This window comes from Simochromis diagramma, unplaced genomic scaffold, assembly GCF_900408965.1.
Source record: "Simochromis diagramma unplaced genomic scaffold, fSimDia1.1 OVJJ01000680.1, whole genome shotgun sequence".
NCBI lineage: Eukaryota > Metazoa > Chordata > Actinopteri > Cichliformes > Cichlidae > Simochromis > Simochromis diagramma.
In genome coordinates, this window is record NW_024387470.1 from 1,076,851 (window position 1) to 1,103,795 (window position 26,945).

At 39.2% G+C, this 26,945-nt stretch overlaps 2 protein-coding genes across 3 annotated transcripts in view; one reads left to right on the forward strand and one right to left on the reverse strand.

Annotated features, from left to right (window-relative positions):
• Positions 1-9,849, forward strand: part of LOC120723499 (bile salt export pump-like) — a 30,662-nt gene extending 20,813 nt beyond the window's left edge. For both annotated transcript variants that reach the window (XM_040014975.1, XM_040014974.1), the window contains exons 21-29: positions 974-1,078; positions 1,378-1,539; positions 2,098-2,301; positions 2,906-3,147; positions 3,719-3,875; positions 3,997-4,194; positions 5,715-5,921; positions 8,143-8,289; positions 8,752-9,849. In XM_040014975.1, the coding sequence (XP_039870909.1) occupies positions 974-1,078; positions 1,378-1,539; positions 2,098-2,301; positions 2,906-3,147; positions 3,719-3,875; positions 3,997-4,194; positions 5,715-5,921; positions 8,143-8,289; positions 8,752-8,952 (1,623 nt within the window). In that variant the 3' untranslated portion in view covers positions 8,953-9,849. The remainder of the gene's footprint in view (positions 1-973; positions 1,079-1,377; positions 1,540-2,097; positions 2,302-2,905; positions 3,148-3,718; positions 3,876-3,996; positions 4,195-5,714; positions 5,922-8,142; positions 8,290-8,751) is intronic.
• Positions 9,850-14,700: 4,851 nt separating this feature from the next.
• On the reverse strand, positions 14,701-17,755 carry LOC120723455 (5-hydroxytryptamine receptor 3A-like). The gene is made up of 5 exons (XM_040014876.1): positions 17,405-17,755; positions 16,971-17,140; positions 16,023-16,785; positions 15,405-15,614; positions 14,701-15,174 (listed from the first exon to the last, which is right to left on the reverse strand). The coding sequence occupies exons 3-5, from the start codon at positions 16,105-16,107 to the stop codon at positions 15,017-15,019; spliced, it is 453 nt and encodes a 150-aa protein (XP_039870810.1). The 5' UTR covers positions 16,108-16,785; positions 16,971-17,140; positions 17,405-17,755; the 3' UTR covers positions 14,701-15,016.
• Between the last annotated feature and the right edge of the window lie 9,190 nt (positions 17,756-26,945).

The following is a 26,945-nucleotide window of genomic DNA, read 5'->3' on the forward strand; positions in this document are numbered from 1 at the left end:
TTTGTGCATTTTTTTTAAATACGTGCATTAAATTAAAATCGGTTTTGTCAATTAATCGTCTTGAGGCAGAGGGTGGGTGAGTGGTTCCCTATTTTTTTTCTTTTCTTTTTTTGCTGGGAGTTGGCAACCCTATTAGTTAGGTACATGTAATTATAAATTAGGTTTTTTATATTTTTGCTAAGTACAGTTTAGAATACCGGAATAGGGAGGATGGTGTAGGTTTAAGTTTATTGTTAAGGCTTTATGGCTTTTCCTACAATGTCATGGTGGGCTGGTCACTAGTCAAAATGCCCAGGCTGATTTTTTTGTCCCAGTCCAGCCCTGATTCCCGGTCACAAGGATAATACCGTCCTATTTTTACTCTAGTGTAAATGACAGCTGGACATGTGTGAGTTAGTGTGTTAAGCACTCTTAGATTTGTGTGTCTCTTATCTTTTTTATGACACTGACATATGCACATGAAATATGGCTATAAAGTCATGTAAAACTGTACATGAGACTCAAGCTCTTACTTCAAATCAGAAGACTTTGACAAACGACTGGTTTAAATTGATAGTTTGACAGTGAACTGTGATATTCATTTTGCAAATTTCATTCTAATTAGCAGCAGTGACCAATACATTATCTGTGTAAATGATATGTTAGCTGGCTAGTATAATGGAATGGCTTTTATATAGCATTTTCCTAGTCTTACTAATCACTCAAACCCCAAGATTCAAACAGCCCTTTATTCTATGACTCTGAGTTTAATCACATGACAGCTTTAAAAACTCTAGCCCTGTCAGTTTGGTTTGCCATTAGTTTGCTGACTTATTAAAATGAATTTTAATACCCACTAAATATTTTCCAGTGTAAATGTTTCGTGCTATGATATGACACTGACACTGTGAGTTGAAATAAAATAAAATCAAACAAGTCAATGAAATTCTTCATTTATTTGAAAGCACTTTTTAAATGCCTATATGTGTTTTAGACTTTCTCAGTACAAGATCCTGTGGCTCAGAGGAAGGAGATCAACAGCATCTGCCTGTTCTTTGTTGTGGTTGGCATTGTCTCTTTCTTCACCCAGTTGCTGCAGGTAGAGTAGTTTGCTTGCAATACTGATTTCTTTAGTGCTTCTTTGTAGCCTTAACACCTGCTGGTGGTCAAGGTTGAAGGAAGGTCATAAGAGACCTGTTTATTTTGGTAAATAAATGCCTTCTGCTGAAGGAAAACATTTCCTTACATCCTGCAAAGCAAAGGCGGTTCTTTATACTCAATTTATGAGTGGGAAACCTTTTTTTTTTCTCAGGTTACTCATTCAGTAGATCACATTCGGTATGAAATCACTGTGGAAGTGTTTTGGATTTAATATTTTGGGTGTGCGTGTGTCTCCAGGGTTACGCCTTCTCTAAGTCTGGAGAACTGCTGACCCGCAGGTTACGTCGGCTTGGCTTCCAAGCCATGCTGGGCCAAGAGGTTGGATGGTTTGATGATCACAGGAACAGTCCAGGAGCTCTGACCACACGTCTGGCCACTGATGCCTCACAAGTGCAAGGAGTGAGTTATAGCTTTAATGAAAAAAACAAAACAAAAAAATAAAGTACATCTTCATGTATATTGGGCTATAAAGTTATGCTTATAATTAAATCAGCTACTTGGATGCTGAAACTAAACACAGTATAAAAAATGGATATGCTGTGGTGTCACACATTGTTTCTGATAAGCTTATTTATAGTTTTAGCTTTAGTTTAGCCTAACCTGGGCTATCAGCTAGCCATTCCTTGATATCACTGGTATCACTGGAACTCTTGCTTAAGCTGCTGAGCTTTCTGTTTCTTTTTACACGTTTCAATAAATTCTAAAAAGTCATATTCAGCTTAGAATGTCATTTCTATCATTTATGTAGTTTATGTCTTTTCTTTTTAAATCACAATTTTAGCCTAAATTGCACATGTTTCTTAATTCTAGCAAGTTTGAGAATAAACAACTGAAAATAATTTTGTAATAGCTTGTTTGTTGTTTATAGAATCTTATATGTATTAAAATTTTGTTCAGTCCATGTGGACAATCACCAGAAGTCTGAGTCAAGTGACATCATTGCTCTCTTCCTCCAAGGCTACGGGCTCACAGATCGGCATGATCGTCAACTCTCTGGCAAACATTGGCGTTGCACTTATCATTTCCTTCTACTTCAGCTGGAAGCTCACACTGCTGATCCTTTGCTTTCTGCCGTTCATTGCTCTGTCAAGTGGCTTCCAGGCTTCAATGCTCACAGGTTTCGCCAAACAGGACAAGGAGGCCATGGAAGCAGCTGGACAGGTCAGATATGATTCCTATTTTACTTGCATTTCATATCAGTTTACGTCATCCTCCAGTCTGAAAATAGTACAAGTGCATTATTCAGATATAGAATGACAAGTAAAATGCATCATTACAGTCCCTAACTACAGTTTTAGGCTGCAGGTTTCATCCCTGCAAAAACCTGCAGCTGAACATTTATCGGGTTCCAGGGTTCAATTTAATAATTTTTTTGTTCCTGTAATTTGGGGAGTGAAGTATTCAGTTAATACTATCAGGCTCCAATGGTGTAGGGGCCAGCCATGTTCAAAATGCAGTCAGGATGCTACTGATAAAATTTTAGGAGAATACAGTGGGCTGAAAAGTTCACAGTAAAAAGTGGACTACAAACTTTCTTTATGCTATGTGAATTATCCTAATGCAGTAAGCCCAACCCATTTAAGTAAAGTGGATTAGATGTAAATTTAATAATACCTAAGGGCGGAAACTAGATAACTGTAGCTGCAAAAAACAGGACATAGATAAGAAAGAGCAGCTACGTTATCTACATCCTTTTCTCCTTTGCACATTAAAGCACACAACAACTAGGCTTGCTTTAGACTTTACTCTAGTCCTTTATGCCCAGATTTCTGGTGAAGCTCTGAACAACATTCGCACCATCGCTGGCTTGGGGAAGGAGAAGACCTTTGTGGAGATGTATGAGGCCCAGCTGGACGCGCCATATCAAGCAGCCCTGAAGAAGGCGAATGTATATGGAGCTTGCTATGGTTTTTCCCAGTGCATAATTTTCTTGACAAACTCAGGCTCCTACAGGTTTGGAGGTTATTTGGTGCAAAAGGAGGGGCTCCATTTCAGTTTGGTGTTCAGGTGAGAGTCAAGTCAATGTATATGATGTATATGTCTAATACTAGTCTGCATCATCCTAAAAAGATAACTTCAGTAAAGGGTTAAAATTATTTGTAATAAGGACATCTTTTTTTAAAGGTCCCCCAAAACACATACTCAAGACAACTTTGTAGATTTTTCTTCTTGTAAATTGTGCATAAACTTGTTGATGGCTCCCAAAAGCATTTGGTCAAAGTGAAACTTGCTAAGGTACATTTAGCCTACAATTAGTGGGAGTGTAAGTATAAATTTGAGCCTGTATGTATAATTTCAAACTTGTATATAATTGTGAACAACAATTGAGTTGTTAAAAAAAACAGCAAAAAAACATTGTTTCGTTAAAGTCATGAAAAATGCATCTTGGAGGAAGAACAATTCAAAGGGTTAATTTAAGTCCAAAGTTACCATAATGTTACTGCCCACGATGAGTGAAAAAGTCTGACCACACTTGACCAATGTGTATCGTGGTATTTCCACATTCCCACATCATGGTGCAGTACAGTGGGCTTTCATTGTTGCTGGGGTCTATTTGTGCTTTTGTTATCTCTTACAGGGTAATTTCAGCCATTGTCACCAGTGGCACAGCCCTCGGCAGAGCCTCCTCTTACACACCTGACTATGCCAAAGCCAAGATCTCAGCAGCACGTTTTTTCCAGCTACTAGACCGCGTGCCTCAGATCAGTGTCTACAATGACAAGGGAGAAAAATGGGTAAGGTGGTGCATAAGTTATGTGTGAAGTACCATGCACTTTGAGGGTGTAAGAAATGTGGGTGAATGTCTTTTTTTATGTGTTTTTATCCTCTCTGACCCTCACTCTGCTTTGTTTTCAGGATAACTTCCAAGGGAACATTGACTTCATTGACTGCAAGTTCACCTACCCCTCTAGGCCAGACATCCAAGTCCTGAATGGGCTGAATGTTTCAGTGAAACCTGGCCAGACACTGGCCTTTGTGGGCAGCAGTGGCTGTGGGAAGAGCACTAGTGTACAGCTGCTGGAGAGGTTTTATGATCCCAACCACGGCAAAGTGGTAAGAGAGACAAAATACAACAGGCTTAATACGCAACAGGCTCAATATGTAAACCAAATGAGTATGTTATGAATGGGTCATATTGTAAAAAATGGAGATACCAGAGCTTTTATTTTATTATTGAGGTGGCTGTAGCTCAGCATGTAGAGTAGGTCATCTGCTAATTGGAAGGATGGTGGTTTGATACCTGGCTGCTCCAGTCTGCTTGACTGGGCAAGATACTGAACCCCAAGTTGCTCTCTCATGCGTTCATCGAAGTGTAAATGTTTGCGGCAGACAAATGCTAGTGAAAGATAGATAGAAAGCACTAAGGTAGAAATTCTCTTAAAATTTGCATCTACTGAGATCTGCTAAGCTAGCTACCTTTAGTGAAGGTCTGCTTTACCTGCTTCTTTTTCATGAACTGAATTAGCTCCTGTCTTTTTAAGGATGCAGAAAATTATTTACTAAAGTATAATAAACCATATGCTAAAGTATAGAATTTTCATTTGACTTTCTGTTGTAAAGGTTACAGTATTACAGTGTTTGTGCAGCATTTTTTCTTTTTGTTGTTTTGCTTTGCATTTTACCACAACTCTTTTTTTTGATGAATTATTACCATATGTAGTTTCATTGTAGAGTAGCAATCCTTTAAAAAGTGACACTAGTCCACTCTATGCTACTTTAACTTAAAAAATATATGCTGTTACAAGTTACTTTTTAAATTTTCATTTGATATAAAACCATGTACTTAAGTTTTAAAGTGTAACTTTATCTAATTAAAGTAACCAACAATGTACAAAATGGAACAATTGAATTTAATTGAAATTGAAATTCAGTTTTCCATGCGTACAAGTACTGCTCGTCATTTGAAAAGAACTGTATGTTCAATACAAGATTTTAAAAAAACGTGCAGCTTTACACACATACTGTAGCCTTAAAAAAAAATCTGACTCTGCACAAAATGGAGAGTTCTGACTTAAAACTGCCAATATTATACTGTCACAGCAGTTGCTGACCTTTTTGGAAATGTCAGATATCTCATTTTGGAATGAATGAGTCACACTGTGTATATAGTCTCTGCTTTCATCTTTTTTTCTCATGAGGCTCATTTATACTTTGATGTCACTATGAAAGTGAAACTTGTAATTTGTCTCAGTCAAAGAATAATTGCTGGACATTCAGTGAGCACGGTGGTGGAAGTATTTCATGTCACTTCATCTTTCAGTCAGACATTCTTGCTGACTCTGTGCTGTATTTTATAAAATGGAGCACTCTACCCAGGATGATCGTTTTGATTTTATGCCAGGAAGATATTCATGCCAGGATTCAAATGGCCCTAATTGAGCTGGAAGTGGTTTGGAAACACATAGTCCTGATTCTCTGTCTGAGATTTAAAAAGGACACGATCACCTCTGCATAGTTATGAGAGAAATTACAGTTCAGATAGTAGTCTGATGGCTCATTAACTGGATTGTATTTCTAGTCTTTTGATTATTACATTGCTTTGTACTAATGGAAAAATCAATTACTTCCTGCAGCTGATTGATGGCCATGACACCACTCGCGTCAACGTGTCTTTCCTGCGTTCCAAGATTGGCATCGTGTCCCAGGAGCCCATCCTGTTTGACTGCAGCATCGCAGAGAACATTAAGTATGGCGACAACTTGCGAGAAATCAGCATGAATGAGGTCATCTCTGCCGCAAAGAAGGCCCAGCTTCATGACTTTGTTATGGCCCTTCCTGAGGTACGATAAATAGTTTGTATATGATGCTTGTGGCTGGGATTCAAAAAGAGACAAAATTAAATAAAGTTTACTGTTTGAGCAGTAAACAGGCTGGCAACATGTAGCCAATCAGGAAAGGTAAACAACAGGGAAAAAGGACTCTATGCACTGAGTGAGGATCAAGTGCACAGGTTGCAGTGTCCTCCTACTTTCTTCTTCATTATAATACTTGTTCTAACATGTTGATTAGGCATGTTGAAATGTGATTAGTCCACATTTATATGGACATTCACTTGTGCTTTTAGTAGAGATGAACAATGGGCAGCTTGGGTTGGATTACAGTCAGTCAGTCATCAGCTATTACTTATCTAAATGATTGTTTTAAATACCTTCTCAGCCCTGAATTTTACCATTATGCATCCCTAACTTTTGCCTACTCTTTAGATGCCAAATGTCAAAGTTCCTTGTAAAATCCATTAGTTTTCACATTAGGCTTAGGTTCAATAATTTATTCTGTAAGCCATTAATGTGTCATTTATACCCCATTCTTCCAAGACTAGCCGAAGAAGCTTCACCATTAATTGCTGACTTTAAATCATATGTTTGTAGTGACTGTCCTGTGTGGACCACCTTATCTCTGAAAACAAACAGTTGTTCATGAGCTCAGAATCCAACCCGTATCAAGGCAAAGTGAGTAATAGACACGTCAGCACACCATGTGAAATGGACATGCATGCAAAAGTTGCAGTAAGTTGCATTAAGCTGCAGGACCAGCAGAGGGAGATGTTTTATTATAAGGCAACATGAAAAAAAAAACAAACCAGACATTATGAACACAGCCACCTAACTTCATTGTTTCTGGCGATTAAGGACTCTTTGGGTATTTTGTGGGATTTACCGACAACAGTAAAGTAAACAATTAGTATTAAAAATGCAACATGCAGCTGCTCCCTTGTTACAGATAGTCAACACATTTGATAACATCAACTTTGATTTTGGATGTTTATAACAGACGCCCTTCCAGCTTGAACTGAACCAACAATCTTTCATTTCTTAAGCAAATATGTAAATCACAGTTCAATTCAGCTTTATTTATATAGTGCCAATTCACAACAATAGTCGTGTCATTTATATTATAAGGTAAATAATATTAGAAAGAATCCCAACAATCAAATGACTCCCTGTGAGCAAGCACTTGGAGACAGTGGAGTGAAAAACCCTCCAGCGGAACCAGGTTCAGGGCGATGTGGCCATCCATCATAACTGCTTGAGGTTGATGTTAAAGAGAAGAGAGCACAGAGATACAGGGCAAAAAGCAAACTATAATTGCCAATAATTTAATAAAGTAGCGTATAGACACACAGAGAGTGAAAAGAGATGAGGAAAGCCCCCCGGCAGTCTAAGGTCATTGCACGATGACTAAGGGATGGTTCAGAGTTACCTGATCCAGCCCGAACTACAGTAGCCTAATCTTAAAAGTAGTGCCTGTCTTCCATATCCAGACTGGGAGCTGGTCCCACAGTAGAGAGGCATGAAAGGAATGAAAGTGCTTTGTTAGGATAATAAGGTACTATGGAGCCTGATTACTCAAGATTTTGTATGTGAGGAGAAGTATTGTAAGTTCCACTCTCAATTTAACAGGAAGCTGTTAATAGTCAAGTCTGGGATGTTCCAATGTGATGCCAATGTCCTTTACGTTTCTGGACGTAACTGACACAACTTCAAGTTAACAATGACAATTGCTTTGCTAAATGCCCACACACCCTCACAAATCCCAGTTTTAATGAAGACACACTATTGAAACAGGTACAGGTAGAAATGGTGGCTACAATGCTACAAAAGCCTGACTACTCATCAGCGTTTTTGTTAGTTGTTGAAATGGAAAATGTGGCTTCCTGGCTGAGTTCCACATACACTCAGCTTTAACAGCACTCTGGGTTTGGGGATCTTTCACTAATAGAACTCTTGGAAAGAGCTCATATTGTGTTATCAGCAGTAGCTGTTTCTGCGATTGCACAAAAATCATTTTTATGGAAGATGGAAGTTTGCAATCAAGTGTTACGTACATGACATAACAGCTGAGCTATGTTTGGAGAATTAAAAAAAAAGCATCACTAACTACTGATGTTTTCTGCTTACTCTCATTGTTTGTTTATGTTGTTTTCAGTGTCTACTTATTTTTTAAGTACTGTATTGAAAAATTGCCTATAGACACAAATTTTGTTCTCTCCCCGTGCTTCAGAAATACGACACCAACGTGGGCTCTCAGGGGTCTCAGTTATCTCGTGGCCAGAAGCAGCGCATTGCCATTGCCAGGGCAATCATACGTGACCCTAAGATCCTGCTCCTTGACGAGGCTACCTCCGCCCTGGACACCGAGAGCGAGAAGGTATGCTTCGCTGAACTCTGAACAGCTTCCTTTTGCTGAGTCCACAAACTCAACATCACAGCGTAGTGCAGCTGCTTGATATTCTCCGGGCACACAGAGCAAAGAGAGCAGGCACTTAATTATTATTATCATTAACATCACTACCATTCATCATCCCTATTATTATCACCAACAGCTTACAGTTCATACCAACCCTCCAGTAGAGCCTTTTTAAGATGAATACAGTCAGTTTGGCCTGTGCTGTAGCTTTTACAGCTCAAATAGCTGAACCACGCTGAGGAGCAGAGGCCTCTGCAGTGTACTGATCCTCTGGAACATTCTAATGATAGTAATCAACCCATGATTGTGAAATTGCTATAATTGTGAGGCTTGTGTGTCTGCTACGTGAGAGAATTGATCATGGCTCCTGACTATGTATGTGTGTGTGTCTTTGTGAGCACTAATTCATGTGTCCCGTGACAGACTGTGCAAGAAGCCCTGGACAAAGCCAGACAGGGACGGACCTGCATCGTCATTGCCCATCGCCTCTCTACCATCCAGAACTCTGACATCATTGCCGTCATGTCCAGAGGCATTGTGATTGAGAAAGGAGCACACGACCAGCTCATGGCCCTGAAGGGAGCCTATTACAAGCTGGTTACAACAGGAGCACCGATCAGCTAACCGCTCAGGGAAACATTGTTACTGCTGTAATCAGTGTTGGTCAAGTTACTTGAAAAAGTAATCAGTAACTAATTACTGTTTACTTCTACAGTATCTATTTTTGTGAAAGGAGTCTTTTAAGAGGTAAAAAAGTATTTGCCCAGATTTCTTATTTGTCAGTTTGTTTTTTTTTCCAATTTAAACAAATGTTATTATTAGACAAAGGTCAGACTAATCAGTGTAATCGGAGTAAATACAAAATTCAGTTTTTAAATCATTTTATTTATTAAGAGAAAAAAAAGGGAATGCAAACCCAACTGGGCCTAAATGAGATTAACCTAATTTTTTTGTACAACTGAGTTCATTATCACGAACCCCACCCAGGCCAGGTCTGTTGAAACAAGATATTCAACAGGACTTGAAAAGAACCTGTTTGGTAAAGTCAAGTTCGCCTAAAAATCTTAAAAAATGAACACATCACGCCACAATCTAAAGATGAAGCTGAGGAAAGGGTTACCTTTGTGAATCCAGCAAATCAAGGTGAGAGCCAATATACACACATGGAGAAAACCTGGAACAGGAGTGACCCTGCCCAGAAGTGACTGGCCTACCAAAATTACTCTAAGGAGGTCAGAATCATCCAGGAGGAACTTGCCCCAATGCTTGAGCTTGTTAAGCTCAGTGTTCATGATTCAAAAACAAAAAAGAGACTGACCAAAAAGGTCATCCATTGGGAGAGTTCCAAGGTGAAAAAAAAGCAAAAAGACTCGTCTCACATTTGCCATCCTTTGGACTGATGAGACAGAAGCTGAAGTTTTTGGAAGTCTTTAGTCAAGTGCACTTGGGTTATGCAGCCAAACAATGACCCTGAAATGACCTGAAATACACCAGGAAGTCCATCCCCAACCCCCCCCCCCCCCAAAAAAAATAAAACAAAACAAAAAAAGATGAAGGTTTGAAATACTATTAAATACATTCAAATAGATAAATAGAATAGACTTTAACCTTAAACAGGCTGTTCATGCTTGTAAAGCCTGCAAAGACACATTGCCAGTTATTGCAGTTCCACACAGGGACAGGTAGGATTGGATAACCTTTTTCCTAGGGGTGCAACGATACACAAAATTCACGGTTCGGTTCGGTTCGGTTCGATACTTTGGTGTCACGGTTCGATATTTTTTCGATACAAAAAAATGTTCATGCATTTTTAATTTGTCATTTATTAAAATTATAAATATATATTTTAACTCAAAAGTACAGTTTTTAAATTTAACCCTAACCCTTGTGCGTGTTTTTTATTTTGACAGCGAATGCGCACCTGCGGACCACTTATGTGCAGCCCTGGTTATTTAGCTCATCATATTGCAGCCACAGAAATTCTTTTGTCCATGAAACCATAAAGCTGCACTTTCTTTTTGCCTTATAGTGTGATTTGTCATAACTTCTCCGTTTTGTGGTAAGCTTTTCTTTGGCTGTCACTTCTTCACCCTGACCTGTCTTATTTGGCTCAGCAGAACTGAAATGCTTTTACACGCTCACTCACATAAGCTCAGCGATTCTCTGCGCGATCAACCTCTCACATGTTTAAGCTGCGGGAGATTTCACTTGTCATGTTTGCATAGTAAGCTAACGATTAATAAGATGATGTCAGAGGAATTGGTGCACAAATTATCATCACTCACAGATCAGTGCTGTCGCTCTCTATACACAGTTCGCACGATTGCAAAGTGAAAGCAAAAAAACAAGCGCAAATTCAAACGCGACTTCAATATGTCACATATTGACAGTGGCTCACCGATGCCAATGACATAATTACCCAGCTACATTTCTGAAAGAATGCAAAAGCATTGACATATATTTTTCCTACAATAGCCCGACGGGCAGGGAAGAGATAGATTTTGGTAGCCCGACTGAAAAAATCGCTAGCTCCGGGACGTCGGGCTAGCGATATTGCAAGCCCTGTATCTGATTGAGGAATCACTCATCTTTGGAAAAGAGAGTTTATTACAGAGAAATGGCTCTTTCCAAAATAAAAGCTATACTATCCGCTTCTTCTGGGCTATATTCTCAGCAGCATAAGGAGAATCATGTGCTAACAGCTGTCTAAATGACTCGGCTAAAGTTAGTAGCATGCTTGCTTTTTTTTGTCTGCTTCCACTTGTCTTTGCACTAGGATGATGTCGGCGTAAATGTGCAGTCATATTCGTTGTGTTCCCACTAGTGCTTTCAGGTTAATCTCGTTGAAATGACCTTAACGCCACAACACGGCAAATCTCCGTTAACGAGCTACCGCCGATCACTCCGTGCATGGGGCTAGACGGCAAACACGTTAACGAGCTAACTGCGCTAACACACTAGTTCACACCAATGTAATTGAGCATTGCATGGCACATCCAACATACTGTTTTACTTTAGTCCATGACTCGCTTACCTTCAGGGTCATACGTCACATGAAAACCAAAATAATTCCAAACGCCAGATCTGAATGAGGTTCAATTTGCCTGTTGCAAGTAGAGCTTAACTTCTGTCTCGCTAGCTTGCCCTGCTCTCTTCCTTCTGACTATGCTGTCTGTGTTGAGCGCTCAGTGGATCTGCGCTCGACAGTGCAGCCTAGGCGGAGTAGTCGAACACAGATTCACTGAGCGCTCAACACAGACAGCATCGTCAGAAGGAAAATTGATAAAATAAATTACAAATGTTGTATTGTTCGATACATATGCGTACCGAACCGAAAGCACTGTATCGAACGGTTCAATATCGATACGAATATCGTTGCACCCCTACTTTTTCCCCCCTAAATTAAATCATCATTGAAAAACTGCTTTACTTGATTTTTCTTTGTCTAATTATAACATTTCTTTAATGATCTGAAACATTTAAAGGTGACAAATATGCAGAAAACTAAGAAATCAGTAAGGAGGCAAATACTGTATGTGATTCACACATCTTGTATGGTGGTATTTTAAGCTAGCCAATCAGTGTCTTTCTTTTATTTACTCTGTTTTTTAATCTCGTTTTTAATGGAAAATGGCTTGTAAGCTGGTTTTATATTCAACCAGTGATGTTGAGCAACTGAAGACATTGATAACAGCATAGACTTGTTTACTTCTGTGTTATCGTTTGAAATTGTATTTTTTTTCTTTTACTTGTTCAAGTTTCATCATAGTTATTATATATTTATTACTGACTTGTAATTTTGCAAATTAAATTTTCAAACAAAAGACAACATCAGATTATTTGTTTTAAATTCCCCCAAACCAATTAAGAGGACCAATGCAACTAAAAATATGCTACATCACCAATGGGCACATTAAAAATGCTATTTTGGTATATTAATCCAGTAATACTTTTGTACTTGAGTAAAAAAAACATGCAGAGGATTTAGTTTTATAGGCAATATAGTGTTACCAGAGAAGCTGAATTAGACTACCAGCATCTGTAAAGCTTACAATTTAATTTTTATTTTTATCTTCTTGTTGTTTTGGGGGGGTTTACCCAAAATTGTCATTGCTAGGTTAAGCTAATCACCTGTTGCCTTTCGATCCATATTTAGACTTCCATATAATTGTTTTATAAGATGCAGTTTTATTTCCAGTTGTAGTGCTCCTCAATGAAATTGTTTCTTTAATAGATTGATAACACATTGTTTTCAACCCATTAACGTGTTTTATATTTGTGAAATATTTAATAATGCAGTTATGGAATAAGTTTTATGGGACAGTAATTACAAAAACCTATCATGAGAATGAGATCAAATTCTGCCAGTATGTCTGCTTTAATACACGCTCTTTTCAGTCAGATATCTGTGGTCCTTTACTCAAATATGAATCTGTTTAAGAGTGTTGTAAATTGACAATATTGACAATAACAACAAACATTTTAAAAAACTCAATATTGCATTAAATTAAAAATTACCCCCTTAATTCCTAGTGAAGCATTAAGGCTGTACTTAGTTTTTGTTAAATAAGCATGACACTCTGTTTTCTTTTTACCATGAATGCATAAGCTTCATAAACTGCACCACTAAACAAAAGCAAATAGCTTCTGCTTTCAGCTGTATTACAAAAATAATAATTGCAAAATAACTGACAAGAAACAAGGGCAGGAAAATGGTCAGTATGATGGATTACATATAAAGTGAGTTTCAGTCTCAGCACCCAGCTGAAACTAATAAAGTCACACGCTGCCCAGTCGGTACTGTAGGAAGATGCTTGGAACATTTGTATTTAATAGACTAAAATATTGAAATTGAAATTTCTGTTTCTAGCTGTCTGTAATTTGTCCCAATGCGATATGTTTGCATTAGTGTCGTCACTATTACTCAGTAACAATGCACAGCATGAATGCATTAAAGCCTGCTGCTCTGAAATGCATTCCACTGAGACACATGTAGGGATAATGCACGACAGGGCTTCATGGTATAAGAAGATAAGCTGAAAGTCAGTATTTCAATGCTGAGATAAGCAGAGAGCCTCTTCTAGAACTTTAGGTAAACTATGGCAAAATAAATAAAAAGAAATAAATATGCAGATGGATAGAATAACACAGCTACTTAAGAAATCTGTGACTGAATATAATTCCAAGCTGTGAGAGGAATATTGAACACCACAGAACCACCCTGCTCTCTCCTCCACCGGTGCTGATGCTGCCACTTGTGACAGGCATACCATCAGAGACACTCCATCAGTTAGCGGTAATATGTGATCACACCACACTGACCTCTGGGAAATTGAGTCTTTAATCATGACATCCCCAGACCCAGACTCCTGCAAAATTAGCATTCCTCAGATGCAATCTAATCTAGCAGCTTCTCCTGCCAATTCATCCAGAGAGAGGACACTGTTTGACTTTGTGCCATGTAATGTCAGTGCAATTCTGATTGATGAAAACAGCCGCGGGAGGCTGAGAGATGTGTCTCGGTTGGGTGTGAGAGTGATAAGCAAGGTCCTCTGTGTGGTTTGTATGATCCTAGTAAATATTCACACCGAAAAGCAAGAATTAAGAATAAGCAATTGAAGCAGCTCTGATCTGAAATGTACATAACAATTCCTCATCTTAATAATACACTTAATGTATGTAAGAAAATGTTAATATTTAAATGTGCAGTGATTTTTACACATGCTGCTATGGTCCCTGAATCTGTGGCTCAAAGGTGCTCGAAATATGGGATGACACAACGCTGCTGCCATTCATCAAGCTTTCAATAAAGGGAATGTAGTAACTCACAAAAGGACAGACAGAAACAAAAAGAGATGGGAGCCCCAGCTAAAACAAACAAAATATGAAGAAAACCATGACCCAGCCACATAATTCCAGCATCTCCCCTAACGTAATCCAGGAAAACAAAACTAATAGCAACCAAGACCAAAAACAGTATTGACTGCAACTCCAACACAGCCTATGATACTTGATAAACAAAGCTAAAGCACTGGCAAAAGGAGGAAGCTGGTACTGCTGAAGATCAGGTAGCGGTGGGGGTCATACTTGTTATTAATCTCTGGCTCTCTTCCACAGCATGTCTTTTGTCCCATCTTCTATCTCTCACCCCAGCCGGATGCAGCAGATGGCCCCGCCCCTCCCTGAGCCTGTTTCTGTTGGAGGTTTCTTCCTGTTAAAAGGGAGTTTTTCCTTCCCACTGTCGCCAAAGTGCTTGCTCATAGGGGTCATATGATTGTTGGGATTTTCTCTGTATGTATTATTGTAGGGTCTACCTTGAGGCGACTGTTGTTGTGATTTGGCGCTGTATAAATAAAACTGAATTGAACTGAACAGTGTGGTGTGGGTGGACATGGGAGGGAGGGGCAGGTTCACGCAAAAAATAAAAAATCTGGAAGGGGTCAAATACATTTCCATAGCACTGTATTTATTTGTGATCCATGCCAATTACCACGACAGTACGCCAGTTATGTTGTTTTTTCATCTTTCTGCCACCTAATTATGTTTCAAACAAATTATTTCATATCCAGATGCTCATTATTGTAATGAAGCTCGTGGCGATAAAGACGATGTACAAGCCAAACAGCAGTCGATCGATCACTGTTCCAATCATCTCCCACTCCTGTGCAGCTTTGGTCCCTTGAAAGCATTAGTCCATCTGAAGTCGGATGGCTGTGAGATCTCTGCTTAATCTCCTCAGTTCATCCAGAACCGTCTCGGAAGCTGGCGCTGGTTTTACTGGAAGTGTAACACTATAGATGCTCTGATTGTCCGAGAGGTTTGTGGCACTGGTGTTCATTGATAGTGCTGTCAAAAATAAACAGCCAGTGAAGTGCTATGATAAATTGATAAGTGAAGCATGACCTTTCAGACCTCATCTAACAGAAAAATCAGATCAAAAAATCAGATTTTCTAATAATACGCACAGATAATATGTTTTTATGAAAGTGAAACATTCCTTGTTCATTATACTCGTATAATATGACACTCTGCAGTGAATTACTACTTACTACTGTTACGAAAAAATAATAGCATACCTTTGTGAGATGGATTGAGGGAGACTGTGACTCGGTTGCTCCTTTCCTTTGGAGGGATACAAACGAGAACAGCAAGATAACGCAACACAAGGATGGTGAGCCAGTGAGGCACTGCACTGTACTCGCTAGACTTGAATTGAATGTTTGTGATGAACAGTGTCTCCAACAGGCTGGCCACCATCAGCGCCAGACTGATGGAGAAGAAAACATCTGCAGGAAACAGCAACAAAAACAGGCAGTGTTCAGAACATGTGTACATGTGCACGCATATTCTGGTTCTCAGTCTTAGTTATGATCTTGTTTAGGAAATATTTGGGTTGCACCCATGGACACTTTATCTCCTGCTTGTGCGTTTCCGGTACAAGAACTAGACCACAGGAAAAATAAAGAGACGCAAAAAATAAAGTGTTTTTTTTAGGGGGTGGAGCCGCTTAGCAAGTACACATTTAGGTCATAGAGCTGGCATATTTGATTCCCCTACATAGTCACAAGACAATGTATTGCTTTTCATATGTAGTGTCCCTGAAAGTAATCATCGCTCAAACTTCTTGAGGATCTTTTTTCAAAAGAAGAAATATACACATCATAATACACTAAGTTATTTTCAGTATCACTCACTGATGAGGGGTGTTGTCTCCCCAGTGATAGGCAGTAGGTCGTTCGTGATGAGCAGGAAAACAGTGTAGCCCAGGGTGAGGGTCATCTTGAAGGAGGATCTGTCCACACTCTATGGGGGCAGCATGAAGCTGAAGAGGTCCACTGTGATGAGGAAGCAGCTGGGGATCAGCAGGTTCACCACATAGAGAACCGGTCTCCGTCTTAGCACGGTCTTGGGACGAGACGCAGGTACAAACCTTTGAGATTTTAAAGGTTTTCTCCTCCACAGTGATGTGAGACATTGATACATTCACACAGATTAGTGGCTAAAGGTGGTTCTACAAACTACTGAAAACAAATTTTTGTATAATAAATAATGACAGGATGATAATGAAGATGCCATGCAGTCTTGTTCATTTGAGATTGTATAAACCTAATTTAAGAATGTGGTGAAACTGAAGTATTTCCAAAAGGGCAGTGCTGCACCACCAGAAAGTGTTACTATAGGGAAGCCCGAAGCTGTCCATAAGTTTGTTGTCATTCCTCGGTGATTAAGAACTAGCACAAAGGAAGTTTTTCAATGCGTGAAAAAGCACTGTTGTGAGCAGCTTTAACAGTACAAAAATATATAATTAAATAAAAGTATGTAAAAAAAAAATGCTTACATAGTACGTGATCTCTGAGTAGCTTCCCACAACTAATTCCAGGGTGGAATCAGCTATACTGATATCGTGAGCTCCCACTCTCCATTGGTCACCATCACGTCTCTGGACTCATTCAGGACCTGTTTGGAAGTGGTGCCTTGAATCGTCCTAATATCAGTAGCTAGGTTGATATTTAAGAGCATAGTTTTATTTGGAATTATTAGCAAACAGCTTTGTGTTCAGATATGGATTTCAAATTTGTCGAGTGTGAAGTTCACACTTTCAATGATTTATTTTTAGTTTTTTAAGTTTCAGAAAGCCTTACCAAAGTGTATATCTGCTCCAAACGTCAACGAGCAGTTCTGGATATCAAAGGGGAAAGCATAGATTCCTAATTGGCAAGAACTGACCACACTGATGGGCTTATCATCATACACATGACCTGTGTTGTACAAGTAGACATAAGGAGTTTTGGTGGAGCTGACTTCATCCAGGCTGGAATAGAATAGAAAAGAATAACAAAACATTTTTAATAATTAATAATAGCAATTTATTAAAAAAAAACAAAAAACTTTTAGTAGCAAAAATATGAAATGACAAGTCTTTTAAGAGAGCAGGGCTGAAATTACATATTGCTGTCTCTCCAGTAAGCCGTGATCAGGGTTACCCATGTTAATTAACAGTCTGTTCAATGACCTCCCCTCCACTATAACTTCAAAACTGTCCAGCTTGTAGCCAATCAAAATGTGGAAAACTTACAACTCTGCTATTTGAACATCTGGGACATAAAGTTTTTCCCGAGGGACAGAGACTCGTGCAGCGCCGCAATCCTTCTCATCCCAGTTCAGTCCCTCAATATCCCACTCCTACATTAAGCAGAAGAAAAGTAAAACTGTTATACAGCCTGCAAATGCCAGTTTAACTGCTGAAATAGAGGGAAATACAACATCTACTACTATACATTTTGTGTAGAGCAGGGTCATGTTAGCAACCCATTAAAATTTGTCTTAGGTCTGGCAAAGTTTACTATAGGGCGGGAAAATGTTGCTGTTAATTTCAGCATGTTTCCGTTTACAAACGGAGTCCCATAGTCTACAAAGTCAACTTTATGATTTACTGGTTGAATTTTTTTTAAAAGCCTTATAACTTAGAATCTATACGTGGTTTCTATTGTCAACATACAGAGAGCACATAGTTAGAACAATAGGCTAGAGCCACTTAAATAAATAACAATTTGAATACATGTACATACATGTACAATGTTCTTGAATAAGTATAATTTAGTGATTTTGTAAGATCTTTTCAAAACATACCAGGACACAAGACATAAGACAGGGTTTGGGCTTTTTCATCCTAAAGACGAGACATATGAATTAGTATATTAGAATCATAAACATTAAGATTACCAAAATGATGACTTTTAATATCTAGTGTGTGAACTGTGTAGACTTACCACTCCTAAAATTCCCACCACGGTGATACTGATGGTTATGTTAAGTGGATTTGAAAAGCTTTTGACAAGACGAATCAGTTTTTTAGAGAACAAATCTTTGTCAAGCTCATCAAATAGGGCGACAGGAGTTGGACTGGTGCAGTTAAAAGAAACCACAAAGTCTGAGATCTAGAAAATAAAGAGTAAAGAAAACATAATTATCTTAACTTCCTGCTAATGAAAATAGGCCAGTTCTTTTATTTTTATTGGTATTTTACTCCTGCATAGACAGTAGAGAATGAATATGATCACAACAGTTAAAATCTTGAGATCACAAGTCTGCTGACTTATTCTTTTGTTGTGTACTGAGACATTATGAAAAAAAAACCAGGATCTGCTGGTGCCACACATTAAGATGAATAAAACTGATTCTGTATAACATAATGTTCTTGGTGAACCTTCTTTTTTGGAAAAGGAAATAAAAGTGATGAAGCAGTATTTACTGTTTAGCAATTTCACTATTGTAACTCTATCAAAGTACAGCAGATAATATATGTTAATTTGCATGCATAAAAGTTAAGGCGACACTTATTAAGGCGACCGTCTTTCAAAGACTTTGTTGTCCTTGCAGCATGAAACTGAATGTAAGTAAAACATTCTCTTGTCTTACCATGAAGCAGCATGAAGCTGATGATGAGTAGCTCAGCAGCCCTCACCCCTGACATCTTCTGTCTCAGCATTAATTAGCCCTTATTAACATGACAAGTGTCTGATATTATAGATTAAAAAAGCTTAGCCATTGTGCGGATGTCCAAGTGAAATCTGTAAACCACCTGCAGAGACTAATATTGACTTTGCAGTGTGATGCATCTACCATGACACACATGTTCATCCACACACTGTGAGTGTTTGGTTTTAAAACATCCAGAGTTCGGTCTGTTTATCTTAGCTCAGGCGGTAGAGCAGGTCATCTACTGATCGGAAGGTTGGTGGTTCGATTCCTGGCTTCCCCTAGTCTGCGTGCCAAATATCCTTGGGCAAGATACTAACCCCAAATTGCTCTCCGATGCATCCATCGGAGTATGACTGTGTGTGAATGTTACTTAGAAAGCACTTAGAAAAATGTGCTTATGTGAATGGGTGAATGCACAAGTTGTGTAAAGCGCTTTGAGTGCTCAGAAGAGTAGAAAAGCACTATATAAGAACCAGTCCATTTACTTAACACTGACCTTTTAATAAAAATGTAATTTATTTATAGCCTTTCAGAGATCCCCTTTGCTGTCTTTCCTGTAAAATGTGAGTAATGTAAGCAAAATGTTCTCTTGTCTTGCCATGAAGCAGCATGAAACCGATGACGATTAGCTCAGCAGCCCTCACCCCTGACATTTTCTGTCTCAGCATAAATTAGCCCTTATTAACATGACAAGTGTCTGATTTATAAAATAAAACAACTTAAGCACCATTATATGCAGATAAAGTTGTGTGGATGTCCAAGTGAAACCTATAACCACCTTCAGAGACTAATATTGTTAGGAGTTGGGTTCTGGTTATGTGGTGTTTTTGTCTGTATGTGTTTTTTGGTGCAGTGAGTCACTGAACCTGGCACACCTGTTACTCATCAGATGCTTTCCTCAGAAGTGTTCTTTAGGAGCTACCTGACAGAAGACTAGTGTCGGAGTATTGGCGTTATTTTGGAGCGTCTGAAATTCTGCCCCTGCCTGCTGGAGCCCTTGGATTATTTTGGTGACTGTAAGGAGTTTTGTTTCCTCTCTAGGATTTTGCCTCGACTGGTTTGTTTTCCGTCTGGAGGTTTTGGCATCAAACAGTACCAAATCGAGTGCACTACCTGTGTGTGTTTTCGTCACCTGCACGTCCTGGCTCCGCGTCCCCATTCATACACTGTATATATTTTGTCCTTGTAAATACCTCCCCCTCACTGTAAATAAACTGTCTTCACCGCAACTCTGCCTCCGTGCGTTCTGCTTCCTGGGTCCATCTGCATTTGCTATAACAAAACTTTTTAGTATGATGCATCTACCATGACTTGATGGTACACACATGTTCATCCACACACTGTGAGTGTTTGGATTTCAAACAGGTTTTTAAATCATCTGCACTTGGGTTTGTTTTGTATGAGTCAAATACCTGTAGAAAAGCAAATGTAAGAACATGATGACTGGTGTCACAGCTTTTTCTTTGTGTTAGTTTCAGTTTCAAATAACATAACAACACAGCTACACAGTTATATTTTGTGATTTTGTGGTTTGATATTGGTGAGGGTGTAAAGGGCTTGTTTATTTTTGGAACATTTCCATTGACAAGCAATTTTTTTTCACAATTCGGGATAATTCAATTCTATTTAGTTTTATTTATACAGCACCAAATCACAATAACAGTCGCTTCAAGGTGCTTCATATTGTAAGGTAGATCCTACAATGATACATACAGAGAAAAACCCAACAAACATATGACCCCAATCATATGGTTAAGGCTGGTTTGATGGAAATAAACCAAAATTGCATATGTATGTCTTGATTTATGGGCTTTTAAAAAAGAACAAACTATGCAGATACAATAGATCTTTTTAAAACAAAAGCAGGAAGCAGTTAAGTTTAAGGTGCTTACATACAGTATATGGACAAGTTGGGTCCCCTACACATTATACCTACAGCAGTTGGTCAGGCATGGATGGTAATATAAAGGAAGGTTTGAGGATTGCAGATCTTTGTCAGAAGAGCATCATTTTGCAGAGAAACAAAATAATTTTACAAAATACAAAAACTACCAGGGTTAAAATTATTAGCCTCCCTGATGCTAATAGCCATTTGTGTATACTTTGGCTGGATAACAGTTTAAGTTGTTTGTTGTACTTTTTAATAAGTATAAACTCAATTCAATTTTATTTATACGGTGCCAAATCACAACAACAGTCATCTCAAGGCGCTTTATATTGGAAGGTAAACCCTACCATGCATACAGCAAAAAACCCAACAATCATATGAGCCCCTTATGAGCAAGCACTTTGGTGACAGTGGGAAGGAAAAACTCCCTTTTAACAGGAAGAAAGCTCCGGCAGAACCAGGCTCAGGGAGGGGCGACCATCTGCTGTGACCGGTTGGGGTGAGAGAAGGAAGACAGGATAAAGGACATGCTGTGGAAGAGAGCCAGAGATTAATATCACACATCTCATGAGCAATCTCAGCCCATTCTTCTTTGGAAAGCTCCTCTAGATTTGATGGTCTTCTGGTATGGACCTTGGTGTTTACTCTTTATATTTTCAATGGGATCAAAGTCAGGGCTTTGCACATTACACTCAGTAACATTCACTTTGGTCTTCTGGAGGTAGTTCTTCATCAGAAGCAATGCATGTTTTGGGTTGTCTTGTTGGAAGACAAAGTGATGACCGAGACCCGTTTTGCTGCCAACTTCTTAAGGTTTACTTTCAAAACCTTAACATGTCCTTCTTAATTCTCCCACCGCCATGTTTCAACGTGGGGAAAGGGTTCTTTCGGTTATACACCTGTCCCTTGTTTCTCCAAACATAAACAACATTTTTATGAACAAATAGCTTTCGTTTTGTTTCATTTGACCAAAGCACCTCATTCCAGTTTGAATAATCTTTCTCCAGTTGTTCTTAGCTTACTTCAGTCTGAGCTGAGGATGTCTCTTCTGCAAAAGTCGAGATTTTCTTGAACCTCATAGTTATTTGCTTTGAGGCCACAATTGCTCAGTTGGCTAAGTCATTCATTAGTATCTTGGCAGTTGTCCTGGGGTCTTTAGGCACATCTCTCTTTAGTTTTCTTTTTCAATGTTTTGCTTCCTAGCTTTTCCAGGCTTGTTCTGTACTGTGTGACTCTCTTTGAATTTTTTTGATGATACTTCTAACTCCAGTTCTTGATGCTCGGAAACTCTGTGATAACTTTGAATATCCATGTCCCAAGCACCAACAAATCAACAGGCACATAATCCTGGTTCATAACAAATGATCTCCCCAAGGTACTCAGCATCTTAGACTATCTGATTCATACCATTCATACCACAAAAAGGAATGAACCGAAATAATTAATTAATTAATTAAAGACTTTTTAGATTTAACAAGACAAGTTTTTACTGCTTTAAAAAGCAAACAAATAAAAAAAAAGTAGATTCATGCAGAGACAGTATCTTCGGGAATGGCTCAGGAGCTCACTGTAAATAATGTTTGGTCTTTTTCTACACACACACGCGCCAGCTGTTAGATTTCAGGTTTAAGATCGAGTCGTTTGTAATGACGCAGCTAGCCTCTGGATAAATTGTGCACTCCATCTGAATCTGAAACAGTTCCCAGCAATTTCTAACAGAAGACTTCACCATTATAGGAAACCACGATGAATTTTCTTCAGCTTCTTCTGATTTATCTTAACTGCCGTTCTGTTTCCAGAAAGAATCATGCGTAAAACCTGCGCTTACACTGTATTATTTTCATACAGCTGCTCCCTCACACTGCATATCCCTCTCATGGGTTGTGCTCCTTTCCAAGCCTCCAGTTTGTATTGCTCTTGGCAGGTAATTGATGAAATGAACTGATTGCATCTTTGTATATAAATTAACTTTAACTTTTCATCCCCATGGGTGCATTTTTGCAATACATCAAATTAATTTGCCTGGTGGCTTTCAGTCATAAAACTGACACCAGGCCTCTGTGATAAACCTAATCAATAGCTTTTTGATGTCAAAAGAGGGTTTTGCACTGGTGCAGCCCACGAATCTGAATCTGGCTCTAGACGTCATGACAACAGCTTTGATTACTCATTTTGTTTTTAACTTTGAGCTAACTAAATATTTTTATTTCCTCTCCTGGTGAAAAAAAAGTGGCGGAACATCGCTGTGACTGTGGAAAGACTACACCTCTGATAAGGACAGTTTGTTTTACTGTCCTCCTACCTTGGCCTCATCTACTGCCAGACTGTGGGTCTCTGAAGGATTTAAAGCGCTGACAGCCAAGAAGCCATTACAGCTCACTGAGAGGATAGCCAGCAAATTGGTTGGCTCACAGGAGCAGTAAATAAGATGGAGGAGACCCTTGTTTTTCACCTTGTCAATAGGGCCTTAAGGCAGTGATGTCTTCAGTCAGAATTTAAATGTGTTCACAAGTCAGGGGAAAAAGAAAGAAGAAAGTTAAATTAGACTTGGCTTCAGGTTAGAGAGAGCATAAAGATGCCGGCTCCGAGGTCGCAGTTGGAGGTTATGTTCTCATTATGAGCTCACGGGGTGTCTTCACTCAAACACTCACTCTTACTAAAAGTTTGTTATGCTTTCAACAGATCTGTTGAAGTATCATCTTCACTTGAATTATTAAATCAATTTTAAACATACAAGCCTGACCTTTAAAAGGCAAAAGGCAGCTGGTGAAAACTGAGCTACATGACATTTGTTTGGTGATTACTTTAGTTTTCTGAAGAGTTGTACAGTGACTCTGTACTTTGTGTCTTGAAAGAACTGTAATGGGACAGGATCATATTAAAAACTGCTTAGGTTACACACCTTTTTTTTCTCTGTCTTGATCAAGCACTGGGAGAGCCATAAAAGTGAAATTACAGCAGTCACTGTAAAATAAATTCTTACTTGAAAATGTATCATTAACCCAAGGGGAAGTGAAAAGGAGTTACACTATTACATGTGCCTAATTTAATCTTTTAATGATGGCAGTCATTACTGTTAAAGCTTTTCATTATCATAATCATTATTACAGCAGCAATAACAGAGTGACTGTGGCTACAGGGACGGGATGGGCCTGAAATAGAGCAGACAGGATGTAATGACCTAAATTTGTTAGCCATTAATAAGAGTGTGAGAAGCACAACACATCAAAAGGCATGAAAATTTGGTCCAGTCACAGGTAAAAATTGATGACGCACGGAGCAGAGAGGCAGGTGTGGAGAAGTGCCAATGCCCAAAAAAAAGGCCTGGAGATTTAAAAAACTGAGTGGGCTGGGCTCCAAAACTTTTTTTTTTTTTTTTTTTTTACATATTTAGTATAGTTCATATTTAAAGTTGATGTTGAGTTACACTTTGTTTATAATGAATATCAGTTTCCAATTTCTATGTTTATTTAATAGAAATCTATCAAGCAAACAAAAACATTCTGGACCAATAACACATCAATGTCCATCTTAGTATGGAAAATCATTATTTGATCCATTACAAACTAGCAAGAATTTGGCATAAGCAAACAATCTAGCAACTTACGGATAAACAGTTACCAAGCCAGCTTTCACAGTTAATTGAACCACTTTGTTGAAGGGTATTTAATTGCACTCCTAACATGTCTACATCATTAACATCACCACCACAGAAAGACCAAAGAGCTGTCTAAGGATGCCAGGGAAAAGATTGGTGACTTTCAAAAGGCTGGAATGGGCTGCAAGAACATCAGCAAGCAGCTGGTTGAGAAAATGACAGCTGTTATAGTACAACTGTTCACAAATGGAAGACAAAATTACTGTCAGTCGCTCTCATTCTGAGGCCCCACAAAAATTCCAATAGCTTTCCTGACTAACATAATTTTCTTAACTTTACTTGGAAATTTACCTACCGAGAATGCACCAAGTGAATAACACTGATTATCTCTTATCTCTCAGTTGGTGTGTTAAAAGTAGAACTGTTGAGCTAGTTAATAGGTATGCCCTCATTGTCATCTGTTGTGATTTTATTTTGAAAGGATGCTTCCTGTTATGCTGCAGAGTATACACAGAGTTCAGTAAACAAAGTCACCTTTTGGTGTGAATGCCGATGCTCCACGTGTGATTATTCCTCCATCTAGATAATAAGTATCTTCAATATTCACGCAGATTCTGCTGGAAGACCCGTCTCTGCTAACAGGTTATGGGCCCAGGAAAATATTGAAGCTATGCCAGGGGAAAGTTTACCACCAGAAAAGTCGCAAAGTACAGCGTGTTCGGCGAGGCTTAGCATGCTAAGTTAGCACCATGAGTAAGCTTGCTGGTGAACCCAGTGGCCGATGGGCAAGGTTGGTTTTTGACAGAGATATGAAGAATTATGAACTGTGGGAGACAAAATTTTTGGGACATCTTAGATTACAAGGTCTAAAAGACACAATATTGAAAAGTGATGACGAAGATGAGGATGACGAAGATAAGAATGCCCAGGCCTACGCAGAGTTAATACAGTTCCTGGATGATAAGAGTTTATCGCTCGTGATGAGAGAAGCTGCCGATGATGGACGCGAGGCACTGAAAATTTTAAGAGACTATTATGCGGGAAAAGGTAAACCAAGAATTATCAGTCTTTATACTGAACTAACTTCTCTGAAGAAAGCAAGCAGCGAGAGCGTCACGGAGTACATCATACGCAGAGACATTTATTACAGCCCTGAGAAATGCTGGAGAGACACTTAGTGATGGTCTGCTTGTAGCGATGGCGTTAAAAGGTTTACCAGAAGCATTTAAACCTTTTTCTGTTCACATTACGCAAAGTTAATCAGAAATCAAGTTTGCAGAATTTAAAACAAAACTCCGCAGCTATGAGGACACTGAGAAAATGCACTTAGTGGAACAAGAGGATAACATCATGAAGGCGAGAGTGCAACCTAGCGCGAGACCCGCAGCAGCTGCTACTGACCACAGGACAGATATGTCAGACATAGTCTGTTTTAAGTGTGGCCAGCAGGGACACAAGGCCAGAGCATGCTGCTATAAACAGTGGTGCGGTCACTGTAGAAGCAACACCCATCGAGAGTCGACTTGCAGGAGACGACAACGGAATGATGAAGGGCGCACAGCCTCGGAGGAGGGCGGCAACGCAGAGAGCGACGACACCTATGTCTTCCGGATGAGCAATGACTACGCGGAACCTCAACAGCGACAGGACATCAGGACCAAAGGCCTGATGGTGGATACTGGCACAACATCACACATCCTGAATGATAAAACAGCGTTCAAGAAATTTAATGACGACTTCCAGTCGGGAACACACTGTGTGGAATTAGCTGATGGCACCAGGTGTAAAGGAGTAGCTGAAGGCAGAGGAGATGCAGAGGTGTGCTTGATTGATTGCAATCATAGTGACATTCTGAAGTTACAAAATGTGGTTGAAGGTATGAAAATCAAGGGGAAAACAGACAACCAAAGTTTGAACTGTGAGGTGTGTATCCAGGGAAAATTTGTCCAGTCTAGGAATAGAAACCCTGACAGAAGAGCCGAGAAACCTCTCGAGCTGGTACATACGGATCTAACAGGGCCGATAGATCCAGAATCACGAGATGGACACAGATATGCATTATTGTTTACAACAAAAGTGAAACAATGCAAGCAACTGAAATCTTTTTGGCCGATACAGCCCCACATGGGAAGGTAAAGTGTATCAGGTCAGACAACGGCACAGAGTTCATGGCAAAGAGTTACCAGGCATTGTTAAACAAACATGGAATAAGACATGAAACTTAATAAGTATCTTCAATATTCATGCAGATTCTGCTGGAAGACCTGTCTCTGCAAACAAGAACAAATGGGCAAGTGGATGAATTGATTTGAGTAAGTCTGACAAGGGCCAAATTGAAATGGCTACACAACTGGGTCATAGTGTCTCCAAAACTGTTAGGATGCCTGGGTCTTTGACCCAGAGGTTTGAGTTTATTATATCATTTATCATTTCTAGTCTTTGGTTTCTTTGTCTGTGTTCTGTCTTATGGTTTACGTCTCGGTTCCTTCTGTTGCAGTGCCTGCGTGTGAGTCTGTGTCTTTAGTTCAGTCTGTGTTGTTTCCTGTTTTATTTTGAAGGCCCATGTCTGATGTTAACGTATCTGGTTTTGCTTCCCCTGTTTCGTTAGGCCTGATTTGCCCCAGCTGTGTTTACCTCCTGTTACTCATT

Excerpts from the sequence above, each read along its gene's own strand:
- LOC120723455 (XM_040014876.1), bottom strand. The coding sequence starts at position 16,107 with ATGACCCTCACCCTGGGCTACACTGTTTTCCTGCTCATCACGAACGAC. Across the intron at positions 15,615-16,022 it reads GGAGACAACACCCCTCATCA|ATGTTTTCTTCTCCATCAGT; the intron begins GTGAGTGATACT and ends TGTTTCCTGCAG. Across the intron at positions 15,175-15,404 it reads CCTCAATCCATCTCACAAAG|CACTATCAATGAACACCAGT; the intron begins GTATGCTATTAT and ends TATTTTTGACAG.